At 38.3% G+C, this 13403-nt stretch overlaps 2 protein-coding genes across 3 annotated transcripts; both read left to right on the plus strand.

Moving 5' to 3' along the window:
* Window positions 1-337: 337 nt before the first annotated feature.
* On the plus strand, window positions 338-8686 carry LOC126796489 (probable serine/threonine-protein kinase At1g09600). 2 transcript variants are annotated; one of them, XR_007672357.1, is made up of 9 exons: window positions 338-1053; window positions 1823-2107; window positions 2772-3089; window positions 3502-3729; window positions 6719-6819; window positions 7289-7385; window positions 7478-7951; window positions 8033-8415; window positions 8532-8686. XR_007672357.1 is itself a non-coding variant. In XM_050523331.1 (8 exons), exons 1-8 carry the CDS (start codon window positions 670-672, stop codon window positions 8231-8233), a joined length of 2088 nt encoding a protein of 695 aa, XP_050379288.1. In that variant the 5' UTR covers window positions 338-669; the 3' UTR covers window positions 8234-8686. The 2 variants fall into 2 exon arrangements, 1 of the variants encoding a protein (XP_050379288.1); XM_050523331.1 differs by having other exon boundaries at window positions 8033-8686.
* Window positions 8687-9612: 926 nt separating this feature from the next.
* On the plus strand, window positions 9613-10832 carry LOC126796501 (glucuronoxylan 4-O-methyltransferase 1). The gene has a single exon (XM_050523343.1). The coding sequence runs from the start codon at window positions 9654-9656 to the stop codon at window positions 10548-10550; it is 897 nt and encodes a 298-aa protein (XP_050379300.1). The 5' UTR covers window positions 9613-9653; the 3' UTR covers window positions 10551-10832.
* The last annotated feature ends 2571 nt before the right edge of the window (window positions 10833-13403 follow it).

Below are 13403 nucleotides of genomic sequence, written 5' to 3' on the forward strand. Positions count from 1 at the left end.
GGACGGAGACTTAACGGAATGACTAAATTATTTAAAATTTGAAAGTATAAAGAGTGATTAGTTGAAATTAAAATATGAAGAATTAAACTGTCGAATTATTAAAAATTGAAGAAGTAATTAATATTTTATCATTTATTCTATTAAAAAGAAAAATTGTGAGTTGCGACCCACGCGCGTGGGTATGCGATGATTCTGTATTTAGTGCCAATATACTTTTCTTCTGCTCACGGGAAGGCTGTGTTTGTTTCTGTAGCGTAATTCAATTCCGTCAAAACCATTTTACTCTCCCACCCCCGGTTAAAATCTCTCTCTCTCTCTCTCTCTCTGAAATCTGAAACACAGAGAACAAGCCAGTCCGCGAAGAAAACCGTGTATTATTAATACTCGTCTGTGAGAGGGCGGAGTTGGGTTTCTCTGCAGATGATCGGCTCTTCGTAATTGTCGGACCACCCAGATCCTAAAATCTCTCTCTCTCTCTCTCTCTCTCTGTGTTGTCTCTCTAGAATCCTTGCTTGTTTCAGGCTGTTGCTGCTTGTCTGTCACAACCCACATTGGCATTTCCAAGTCACGACACCGTTGTAACTTAGTTCTATCTCAACACATTTCTTGGTTCTATCAAGAAAAAAAAAAGATCCAGGGGGATGGTGTCATAGCCTCAATCACCGCATTATGGGATGCATTTGCTCCAAAGGGCTGTTGGCCAATCAATACGTCCTCAAGAATCACCCAACAGACAACGAGTTGAAATCCAACAAGGGGTTAGATGATGGAGGAGGAGGAGGAGGGGCGGCCGTGGAGGTGGATGGTGGTGGTGGTGGTGATGCAACCACACGGCTGATAGGCAATGACCGAAGCAATACGGAGGAGGTATCATCAGATGAAGGAGGAGGGAGGGAGAAGAAGAAGATGATGAATGGGGTAATGAGTTTGAGAAATGGAGAAAGAGGAGCACAAGTGGTTGCTGGTTGGCCTTCTTGGCTCACTGCTGTCGCTGGGGAAGCCATCAGTGGCTGGGTCCCTCTCAAGGCTGACTCTTTCGAAAAGCTCGACAAGGTTTCTTCCTCCTCCTTCTTCCTCAACATACATTGATCGCATTCACTTTACTGATATGTTTGTTTCTGTCAAAACGTATGTATATATGTATCCATGTAGATTCCTAGTTCAATAAACTGACCGAAACTGGACACTTGTGCTGGATGAGGCAGCAAAATTTAATTCACTTGTGTTGCTGCCTACGCCGGCAACACCATGGAACTAAGATGTAGAAAATCATCTAGCTTTTGTTATTGTTTTAATTCCAGACAGAACAAGATAATACACTCTCAACTGTTTAGATTCTTTTTAAAATCTATGTACTTGGGAGAAAGTTGCAGTGTGTGCATGCTATTAGGTAATGTACTATAAATGTATGCTTTAGCAATTTATGGCTCCAAGAAATTTGTCTATTCTCTGAATTACTTTTGATCCCACTTTCTGTAAGCATACTCTTTTCCTGACTTTGAGAGACAAAAGGTCGCATATCAATCAGCAAATGGTGGCTACTCATAATAGATGGCCAACTGAACTCTAATAGGGCATCATGCACCACATAGAGAGAATTTTTGTTTTTTGATCTGAAATGAGTTCAAAACGACAAACACTCAGGACTAGATTTGATTCTACCAGTTGTAATGATTTTGTAGATTCATTTGTTGCTTGCTAACATCTGATCTGTTATCCTCTATGTCGACAGTTCACTCACTTTTCTTAAGTTAGTATCCATGTTCAAGATCTTTTCTTTATTCTTTTTCTACTTAGAGTTATAAAGTTTGTAATACTGCAGATTGGACAAGGAACTTACAGCAGTGTGTACAGAGCCCGTGATCTTGAATCAAACAAAATAGTTGCATTAAAGAAGGTGCGATTTGCCAATATGGATCCAGAAAGTGTGCGCTTTATGTCAAGAGAAATTCTGATTTTGCGTAAGCTTGATCACCCCAATATCATGAAGCTTGAAGGTCTGATTACATCAAGGGTCTCGGGCAGCTTATACCTTGTATTTGAATACATGGAGCATGATCTTGCGGGGATTGCAGCAAGACCTGGGATAAAGTTCACTGAAGCACAGGTACTTGCTTTGCCAGTCAGATCTAAGTTAGAACATAGTAAAGCTTTTACTAAGAATTACAATTTGTGTATAGATCTGGACATACATTTATGAAGTGTTTTATGCTCACAAACTGACATTATAATAAAAGTTGAAGGCCTTGATTAGAATGTACTGAAGAAAAATCTTTGCATCAAAATGTGTACTACAACTTGGGTATGCATATTCTTAAGAAACTTCTTTGTATGGCTAATGGATTTTGCGTCAGTTTATGAATTACCAGTTTGAACTAAGCCTCTTGCTCTCTCAAAAACTTTGTTTATGGTAATTCAGGATACGTACACCCTATTAAAAACATGATTGTCTTATTCTTAACGTTGGTTTAACTGTAACTCTATTTTTAAAATGTCATTGCACATTAGGTTTTTTGTGTTTTGCTGCTCAATACTTCATTTTCTGGAAAAGGAAACATTCAAATCAAAAGACCATATCGTAAAGGAACTAAACTTCTCACCATTTGCATAATTTTGTTGTTGTTTACAGCACCCTTTGATGGTGTGCTAGTTGTCAACATGATTCATTTTTATCATGGAACAGCTGGATTAGTTTTAATAATTTCATTTCCATACGGTAACAAAATATTTAACTCTATCTCTTCCGTGACATGTTTGCCTCCAACCTGCAGATTAAATGCTACATGCAACAGCTTCTTCTTGGACTTGAACATTGTCACAGTCATGGTATTTTGCACCGTGACATCAAGGGATCAAATCTTTTGATCGACAATTATGGCAACCTAAAGATTGCTGACTTTGGTCTAGCAACCTTTTACCAACCTCGCCAAAAGCAGCCTCTGACTAGTCGTGTAGTAACCTTGTGGTACCGACCACCTGAACTTTTGCTGGGCTCTACAGACTATGGGGTTGCTGTGGATTTGTGGAGTTCTGGTTGCATTCTTGCAGAATTGCTTGCTGGGAAGCCTATCATGCCTGGAAGAACAGAGGTACCTATCCCAGCCTTTTCATGATAATGAAATTACCAATCACACACTTTCATACCATATATATATATTTGCTTTATATTTCTCATATGTTAATTTAATGCCCCACCAAAAAGATAATTGTAATATGTGCTTGAATTTGGAACATTGTGTATGGATATAATTGTAACATACCGAAAAGATATATCTGCTTGTTAGTTGCTCATCTAACTGGAATTATACAGAAATCAGATTATAATTGATGAATGAAAAACGTGTAGATATTTCATTAAGAAAATCTGGTAGATGATACTCTTGATTTTGTATAGTTAATCCTTTATGCTCTAGCAGGACAATGGAATCTACCAGCTGTAGTGATGGAATTATGTTGGCATCTTCACTGATTTAATTCAAATTGTATGGTTCATTTTCACAGGTGGAGCAACTACATAAGATATTTAAGCTATGTGGGTCACCTTCTGAAGAATACTGGAAGAGATCAAAATTGCCACATGCAACCATCTTTAAACCAACACAGCCATACAAGCGTTGTGTCGCAGAGACCTTTAAAGATTTTCCGAGCTCAGCTATGGCCCTGTTGGAGGTCCTTCTAGCAGTAGAACCCGACTGTCGTGGAACGGCTTCTTCTGCACTTCAGAGTGAGGTAGTCATGGGCTTTGTGTGCTATTGAAACTTTGAGTTCTGTTTCTCAAATTATAGAGTATAGGGTTAAAAAAAATGAGACTGATATAATGCCTATGTAGTGAATCGGTCAACAAGTTAGTCAGAGAAACAGAACAAACACAGCAAACCAAGAGAAACAATCACAAAGAAAAAAACACAAGAACACAGATTTAAGGTGGTTCAGCAAATAACTTTGCCTACATGCACCGGACAGAAACACACTTCCACTATATTAATAATGGGTACACAAGAAAGACTAAGAAAACAAGGACTCTGTTCTTTTTCTATCTTTCTCCTCTCTGTCCTCTCTCACCCTCTAATCGAGAATGAAACACACTATGCTCCTTGTCTATGCGATGCCTAAACCTAGAGCATAACCCCTCTTTATATAGTCATAAAGACAAACATGTTTCCTCACCAAATAGGAATCATATTCCTAATAGTGGTAGGCTGTAAAGCCTTCTCCTTTTACAGGTAAATCATCATCAATAAGAATTTCATATCTTTACCGGAACACCATACTCTAAGAAACCATTGTGGAAAAAAACATATGGGCTGGAAACCCAACAATCTCACCCTCTAGACCATGAGAGAGGTACACCGGCGTGACTCCATCGGGAGTCCGCCCAAGCTGATTTGATGCAGAACTATGTGGTTGGAGCATGCAACTCCTCCTGATCAGGCTCCTCCTGATCGAACAACTCATCACCATGTCCCTGTTGGTGGAACAACTCTTGACCATCTTCACCCTGGTTAGAAAACTCATTGGAAAAGAACATTTGGGACCACTTTTCCAAAGCGTCTTTCTTCCTTATATGGCCGTCACCATGACGCCATATGTCCGAAGAAGTATCACCGATTGCACTCAAGTCATTTTTATACACCAAGTTATGTGTCTTGTACAAGGAACGACAAAACTCTCCACTAGCAACGTTCAACGATCGATTCGTAAGCTTTTACTTCCCATCACCAATAAACTGGTGGAAACCTTGCCTGTCAAGAGCACTTGCAGACAGTATGTTGACACATAGATCAGGAACGTGCCTCACATCCTTCAATGTCATATGGTAACCCAGATTAGTCTCGATGCAAATATCTCATATTCCCGAAATCTTGGAGTAGCTTGTTTTGCCCATCTTTAACATCCCAAAACCACCTGCCTTGTATGTAAAAAAGAGCTCCAAGTTAGAACTAACATGACAACTTGCACTCGTATCCACGAACCAATCATGACCCTTGTCAACTACATATAGACATTCTTGTAAACTAAGAAACTCATCCAAAACATCTGAAATACAAGCAGTATAACCATTATCTTCACCATCTTGGTACTTGCCTTTCTTCTTGTTTTGTTTCCACTTTCGATACATCCGCTTCATGTGGCCATTCTCACCACAATAGTGACAATCAACACTAAACCTTTGACCCGAATTCTTGCATTTACCCTTCACATAAAGGGCTCTTGCGTGCTCATTGTTTGTGCCAACACTTTTCCTTCTTTGTTATTCGTTAAGCATGTTATCCTTAACGGTATCCATAGACAATACACCATTACAAGGTCACCACGAAAGTTTCCCAATTATCCGGCAAAGTTCCTAGCAGCAGCAATACGAGTAACTCATCATCAACCTTCATTCCCATTGTCGACAACTAGTTGGTCACATTTTGGAAATTGTTCAAGTGCACAACCACACTAGTATCATCATCAAACTTCATGTTGACCATCTCTTTGATAAAAAATGCTTTCTTCGCAGCGGTCTTCTTCTCAAAGAGGGACTCCAATATCTTCCAGAGTACTTCCGCATCAGTTTCTTTCGACACATGGTGAAAGATGCTATCATCAATCCATTGTCTTATCGTACCAACTACTTTCCGGTGCAACTTTCGCCACTTCTCATCAGTCATATTGGTTGGCTTTGCAGCCACACCCTCTATGACCTCATGCATATCCCTACAATATAGGATATCCTCCATTCTTGGCTTCCACATCACCCAATTCTTGTGCGTGAGTTTGATCATTGTGCCTTTCACATCATCATCCATTCTGACAACACCGATTCAGCCGAACTCAACCTTCAACCAGGCTCTGGTACCACTTGTAGTGAATTGGTCAACAAGTTAGTCAGAGAAACAGAACAAACACAACAAACCAAGAGAAACAATCACAAAGAAAAAAACACAAGAACACAGATTTAAGGTGGTTCAGCAAATAACTTTGCCTACATGCACCGGACAGAAACACACTTCCACTATATTAATAATGGGTACACAAGAAAGACTAAGAAAATAAGGACTTTGTCCTCTTTCTATCTTTCTCCTCTCTGCCCTCTCTCACCCTCTAACCGAGAATGGAACACACTATGCTCTTTGTCTCTGCGATGCCTAAACCTAGAGCATAACCCCTCTTTATATAGCCATAAGGACAAACATGTTTTCTCACCAAATAGGAATCATATTCCTAATAGTGGTAGGCTGTAAAGCCTCCTCCTTCTACAGGTAAATCATCATCAATAAGGATTCCCTTCCTTACCGGAACACCATACTCTAAGAAACCATCTTAGGAAAAAAAACAACTAGGCTGGAAACCCAACAGCCTGTCTGTTCTTTTTTTTTTTGAAAATGGATGAGGTCCAGACGGCCTGTTTATTCTGTAGCTGGAAAGGAAATTTAAAACCAATTGTTGGAAGATGGTACTGACATATCAGTTCTATCAGTTACTTATATGGTTAGCTGATTCTCCGTATTTTACTTAAAGTTTTTCTTTAAAATTTCTATATCATGTTGCGATGAAACTGTATATACCCCATTGGGTAATTGAAAGTGAGATTATATTGTCCAGTAGACATTTTGACCTTTTATCTGGAAGTAGCACTAATGAGTTCTAAAAAGATTTCAGGCTTCTTTTGGTAATTTAATGGAAGTTGGTATGGGTGTTTGATCTTCTCTTACTAAGTTATCTATTTTTCCAGTTCTTCACATCTGTTCCTCTTCCCTGTGATCCTTCAACTTTACCCAAGTACCCACCAAGCAAGGAGTTTGATGCCAAGCTCCGAGATGCGGAAGCTAGAAGGTACATTACTAAATTATTTTATGTATTTTCAAGTTTTAATCCCGGCAAGATCTAATTTTGACTCTGCTAGAAAAAAAGAGAACGAAAATGTGTCTAATTCAGACAGTCTTTCCTGTTATGTTCTGGCTTTTTTTTCTCAGTTAAAGCTATTATCCTATTAAATTAGTTTAGCTTCATCATGTTTTTCTGGACATCAATATTATGAGATTTTGTTTTTGATAAGATTACAGAAGTTTTGTTATATAAATCTGTCTTGCCTTGGAGCATCAACCTCACTCCTAGTACTGTAGAGTGCTGTTCTTTCTATTTGTCTTGTAGAAAGCAATATCCTAGTTTCACTATTTGAAGGGAAAGGATAAGTTTGTATTTGTAGTTTTACATATATTAGGCTGGTTATTGTTTTCTTGGCTTCAGTGGATAGTATTTCTTGTTTTCACTATGGAAAACTGATCTGTCCATTTCAAACCAGGCGTAGAGCGCCTAGTGGTAAAGGACATGGAGGGAGTTCCAAAGAGTCAAACGCTGTGGCAGCGCCAGTTGGCACTGCTGGGCATGCATCAAAAGAGGTATTGTTATATTAATTTTGTATTTATTTTATCATGTGGATTGCCCCCCATCTGGAATAACTGTGATTGATTTACTGAGTTTATTTAATTAGAAGCAACAAGGGCAGCATAATTCAAAAAGCATCAGTGAGAAGTACATTCCTGAAGTGGAGACTGGCTCTGGCCTTCCTCTTGAACCTCCCAAAGTAGCAGCATCAAATGGCTTCTCCTATTCAGGCCAGTTGATGCATCCTAGTGCATATGGATCTACACGAAATATTGAAATGCGATCTGGTCGGTCTAAGAATGGTGCAGAGTTGAGAAGGCAGAACTCATATATGAATGGTGGAGCTGCCCAATCATCCAGATATTCCAGTTCAGCTTCAGTTCGAAGTGATTCACGATTTGATGGTGTTGTACAGACTACTACAAATCCACACTGGCCAGAGGAACGTATTAATACCAGATATAATCACTTAGATGACGAGAATTCCTCAGCCAAACACGATTGGTCCCTTCAATTTCTGAATAGGCCAAAGTCTTCACAAAAAAAGGATGAACAGCCATCTGGAAAGGATTCAGCTAGGGTAAAATAATTTTGTCATTGTTCATTATGTTATTTAAAATTGACGCACTGACATTAATAATCACTTCTCTTGTTTGATCAGGGTTATGCTACCAAGAAGAATCGAATTCACTACTCTGGACCATTGATGCCTCCTGGGGGAGACCTTGAGAAGATGCTCAAAGAGCATGAGAAACAAATACAACATGCTGTCCGCAAAGCTAGACTGGACAAAGCCAAGATAGCCTATGGTGAGAATGGACAGACAGAGTCCTTACTCCATAATGTGAGAAACGGCAGGTGACAGAAAATGGAATCTTATACTGTGCAATTTGGAGAGCAAGAGCTCCTCGGAATGGAAAAAGTGCTAATCTTAAAGAAGGATTCATTTGGGGAAATTTTACAAATCTGGTCACCGAAAGATAAATGGAATATATGGAGCTTCATCAAGTTTCATTGCATCAGATGTGTATTCAATTTTTGAAGGTATGCAATATAGTTATACCCATCATTTCATGCTCAAATGATTGAGAGATAGTCAATCAGGCAGATCAAATCCCTTGGCCAATATTGACATACCAGGAAAATTCTTTGATTGCCAGATGAGAAGGTCTCTTAGGTGGTCTTCCGATGGACAAGCTTGTGTACGGTTGAAACCAGAGGTGCTCTGTTCAGCTTTTGTCTAATTCTCTGTAAAGGCTGAAATTATATCACACAGGTTCCCCTTTTGATCACATCAATAGAAGGCAATTTCTTGCTCCAAGTTCATCAACATAATCCTCTCTTTTATATATTTAAGATTTGTTATGCTTGTTTAGAAGAAGATAGTCGCTGTAGGGAAATTAATTAGGAAGATCATAGGTTAAGCAATTGTCTTCAGCATGTTTCTAGTAGATTAAGCAGTTGTCTATCACCAACACGAATCGAATTCTTACAGATCCTGTTGTGGAATTTCCATTTTTTACGTGCTGATGTTTCTGTAATCTTTAAGAATGTAAGAGCCTGGTTCCGTCAATCTGAGTCTTTTACTTTGCTCTCGGCAACTGGGCATTCTGTAAACTAGTCAACTTGAAATGCTCTCATGCAGACCGTTATAGAGCAACCTATAGAACAACCTAATTGAATCACATTGATCAGGTGCAAAGCAAAAATTGCATTTATAGGAATTTAACAAGAAACTATTGCATTTTAAAGAAGTAATTTTAGATTTGCGAATGTGTTATTTGTTTTATTAAGATGCAACACAAGCAATGAAGGGCATCATAAGAAAAAAACTCTGATGTGATGCACACATGCATCTTTCGAAGACAGTCAAAACGTTTAATGAAGGATGAGCAGTTTTTCATCTCTATTGGAACCCTAACAGTCATTAGACACATTGATCTGGCCCGCAAGAAAAAAAATTGGGATCCGTTGATAGGAGAATGAGCAATCAAATGTAAACAGCTGCACAACCGAACTGAATAATAGAGATAATTAGATAACCTACCAACCGTTGTATTTCTTGCACTCTTGCTTCACCAAGACTCATGTAAAGTAGCTCTAGTGTCTTCTTCTGCCATCCAACGTTTCACTTCCCTTCATGTTTAAGCATTAACCCAACAGATCATGACCAACTTGAGTAATACTATAAAATCTTACATCATTCTTTTAAGAACTTCAACCTCGATCATCTTCCTATTCTCTCCCCAGAATTAAGCACGTAAGACATATATATCGAAAGCATGAGTCGACCACCTAAAACCCATCCAAGTTTCAACTATAAGCTTCTTCTCCTCGGAGTTTTCCTGGCTTTCGTTGTCCTCTTTGTTCTGAGATCAAGCTTCTCATCATCATCTGATCTTAATCAAAATTCATCTACCATCATACCAGAGGTACCTTCTGCTAAAGATTTAAGTACTACTTCTACAAACTGCTCACCAAATACTACCGGTTGTAACAAGATCCCATCCTCTCTAGCGCAAACCATAATCCACTACACAACCTCAACCATCACCCCACAACAAACTCTCAAGGAAATCACAGTGACAGCAAAGATTCTAGAGAAAAAATCACCATGTAACTTCCTTGTCTTTGGCCTCGGCCACGACAGCCTTATGTGGAGTGCACTCAACCATGGGGGCAGGACAGTTTTCCTTGAAGAAGACGAGTCCTGGATCGAGCAAATCCGACGCCGCTTCCCCACGTTGGAATCATACCATGTCACATATAACAGCAAGGTGAATGAGGCTGATAATCTTATGGATGTGGGCAAAGGGCCTGAGTGCACTGCAGTTGGTAGTGATATTAAGTACAGCATGTGCCAATTGGCTTTGAAGGGTTTACCAAGTGAAGTGTATGACATCAAATGGGATTTGATAATGGTAGATGCCCCGACCGGGTATCATGATGAAGCACCGGGAAGAATGAGTGCAATATACACAGCCGGAATGATAGCCAGAAACAAAGAGGAAGGGGAGACTACTCATGTTTTTGTTCACGATGTGAATAGAGTTGTCGAAGACAAATTCTCTCTGTCATTCCTTTGTAAAGGTTACATGCAAAAACAGCAAGGGAGATTGAGGCACTTCACTATTCCTAGTCACCGGGATGGTTCCGGCAGGCCATTTTGCCCGGAATGATTAGAATTTTGTTTTTGAAAATGCAGTTTCGTTTCGAAATGAATATTGTTTCAAGGTTTATTTGAATGCCAGCTAGCTGCTGGCTATGGCATCTGTGTGTACGTACGTAAGATGATGGAGCAGCTTTCAAGGCTAGAGACTACCATGCGTACAACAAGAATTTTGACAAATAATTTGATAAGAGATTATTGGCTCTCGAGAAATGCTTTTCGACATGTATCAATAGTGTTTTCCTAGTACAAACATTGAAACATATAATAGCAGTTGGTTTGACATTCATTCAACACAGATATGACTATTCTAGTTCTTTTTTTCTTTTTTCTTTCTCTATATTATTCCTTCATGTTCTTCCTGTTATTGTTATTTGTTTGTTCTTGTTTTCTAATCTAAGACATCTAACATGTCAAAATACAAAGCATCATTAGCTGATATAGGTAGCCATTCTTAGATCACAGTCTTGTCAGGAAGTGGAAAACAGTATTTAACTGTCGATCAGACTCAGACCTGAACTCCATGTAAGGGTTCCAAACATAGAGTGGGATGCTTACACCCAATTAACTTTCATTATAATACAACATAATTAGAAACTTTTATCAACTCTATGAGCCATCAACTCTTTTCAGCTGTTTATATCCACCTAAAGGGTTCAAAATGAAGCTACATTTGAAACCCCTCAATTAAAGATTGCTAATTTTCTTGTTTCACTATACCATTAATGTTCAACTCGGAACAATTAAGTGTGTGTCTCAAGACTTTCAGGTATTTCAGCACTTTTCAGTAAGACACCAACCTACCCTGACAAGACTTATTTGTAGTTCCATGTCAGTGATGTGTAAATTTTAAGAACAGTACACCAAGTTTAATCACTCATAATTAAGGTTTTTTTTTTTAAGTTTCAGAAATGATACTTTAGTACATGACAACTCAACTTCATTTCAGTACATGCCATTAACATCTATGTTAGTTGGTGTGTTAACTAGCATATTTTCAAGGGTAAAATCGTCTTCCACTTCAATTCTATGTACAACATATAACACTAGCATATTTTCAAGATTATTTCTGAAACTTATGAGACCTTAATTATTATTGGTGAGAACTTCGTGTAATATTCTTAAAATTTTTCCTTTAGTGATTTTTGCGTATAGTAGAGACGTTGAAGCAAGGAAAGCTAGCCAGTTTCTTTTTTGTCAAAAAAAAGAAGAAAGAAAAAAACTACCTATTCCATTCCTCAAGTTACTTAAATATCAACGACGTACCTTACACGTACACACCAACCACAAGAGATTGAAACTATCCCTGGTGGATTACTCAAGTAGCAAATTGCATACATGAACAATAACTTATGCACCGAAAAGTTTTTTTTATTTTTATAAATTTTGACAGGAATTAAGGATTTGTACGGTTGCTTTTGAACCGTGTTTAATAATTACATTTACGGAGGGGAGAAGGCATCTAAATTCCAAATTATAAAAATTAAGATAGTCACATAAGATAATTACACGTGTCTTGTTATACAATACACCATTTTATAATTCTTTGTTTCACTTTATGATTGTCGTGACAAAGCTTAGAGAACATCCGCACTGAGCCATATTATCATCTTTCTTAACAATGCTAGCCATTTTGAGTCATATTATAGCTAAAGTAGCTGTAATGTCACTTTGTAAACTTCTCTGCATCACTTCTCTATATTTTGGCTAGTCTTATAAGATAAGTGTTTATTAAATGTAGGAAACAAGTTTAAATACATTTATAGATTACATAAAATCACTTAATGTTGTTTTAAACTTAGAACCTAACTTCATAGCTCATTGAATTGCATCTTATTCTCATTGGTTTAAGCTACCTTCTCCATTCTATGTCCTCAGCGTTCCGTTTGAATCAATTAAGAAGATGAGTAGAGGTTTGTTCTAATATCTCTAAATTCAGAACAGTAAAATTTTGAATATGTGGATGCTAAGACTCTGATATAATTTCAATAAATGAAATTACATTACAACAGCTGAATATTTTTTCCAAATTTAACAATACACTTAGATTACAAACTGTAACAACACGTAATTACACGAGTGTAAGTTGTACAGTAGTCAACTCTCACAAGTCCTCACCGAAATAAGAAAATGAACAGAAGCAAAAACAGCACCTTGCTGTTACGTTGCTCACTCCTTCCGCCTCTACTACTGCGAAGTACCTGCAGTGCTACCCCCTGCACCAGTAATGGTACACAAGGATTGTAAACATAAACCTGGTCAGCTACAAAGTTAGTATGAGTAAATTAAAAAAGACATAATCAATGATAATGTAACATATTTCTAAACTCAGAAATATATATAAAACAACATTATCATCACAATACTAACAACGTCAAAATCCAACCAATGCCACAACAAAGCCACATATCGCCACACATGTATAATCACAACTCACAAATCACCTTGCAACACATGCATAACATTCTCAGTTAATGTGACCCTCAAGTCGCACCTAGAAGAATGTCAGTAATACTAGAGCTCTAGATGATCATTCCCACAACCGCTCAAGGAATGGTTCTGACATATGCCTACGCCACTAAGGTCGCTACAAATGCAGAACATTGAAATACATTTTGCCACTTGGGCCGCCACTAAGGCTAAATCATATGTGTTCATTTTCTTTCGCCAAATGGCCGCCACTAAGGCAGAACAACTCACACAAAGTCTTATACCTCAAAAGGGCCGCCACAAAGACAACACCACGACCCATAAAATCATGCACGCAACAATCATACCAGAATGTCATTCCGGTAACAACAAAATAATCACAACATAATAAATCCGGAAGGAACATTTTCTTCCCTCCCGACCACACAACATA

The sequence above is a fragment of the Argentina anserina genome, chromosome 5, assembly GCF_933775445.1.
Source record: "Argentina anserina chromosome 5, drPotAnse1.1, whole genome shotgun sequence".
NCBI classification, from domain to species: domain Eukaryota; kingdom Viridiplantae; phylum Streptophyta; class Magnoliopsida; order Rosales; family Rosaceae; genus Argentina; species Argentina anserina.

Excerpts from the sequence above, each read along its gene's own strand:
- LOC126796489 (XM_050523331.1), top strand. The coding sequence starts at position 670 with ATGGGATGCATTTGCTCCAAAGGGCTGTTGGCCAATCAATACGTCCTC. Across the intron at positions 3,090-3,501 it reads TCATGCCTGGAAGAACAGAG|GTGGAGCAACTACATAAGAT; the intron begins GTACCTATCCCA and ends TCATTTTCACAG. Across the intron at positions 7,952-8,032 it reads CTGGAAAGGATTCAGCTAGG|GGTTATGCTACCAAGAAGAA; the intron begins GTAAAATAATTT and ends TTGTTTGATCAG.
- LOC126796501 (XM_050523343.1), top strand. The coding sequence starts at position 9,654 with ATGAGTCGACCACCTAAAACCCATCCAAGTTTCAACTATAAGCTTCTT.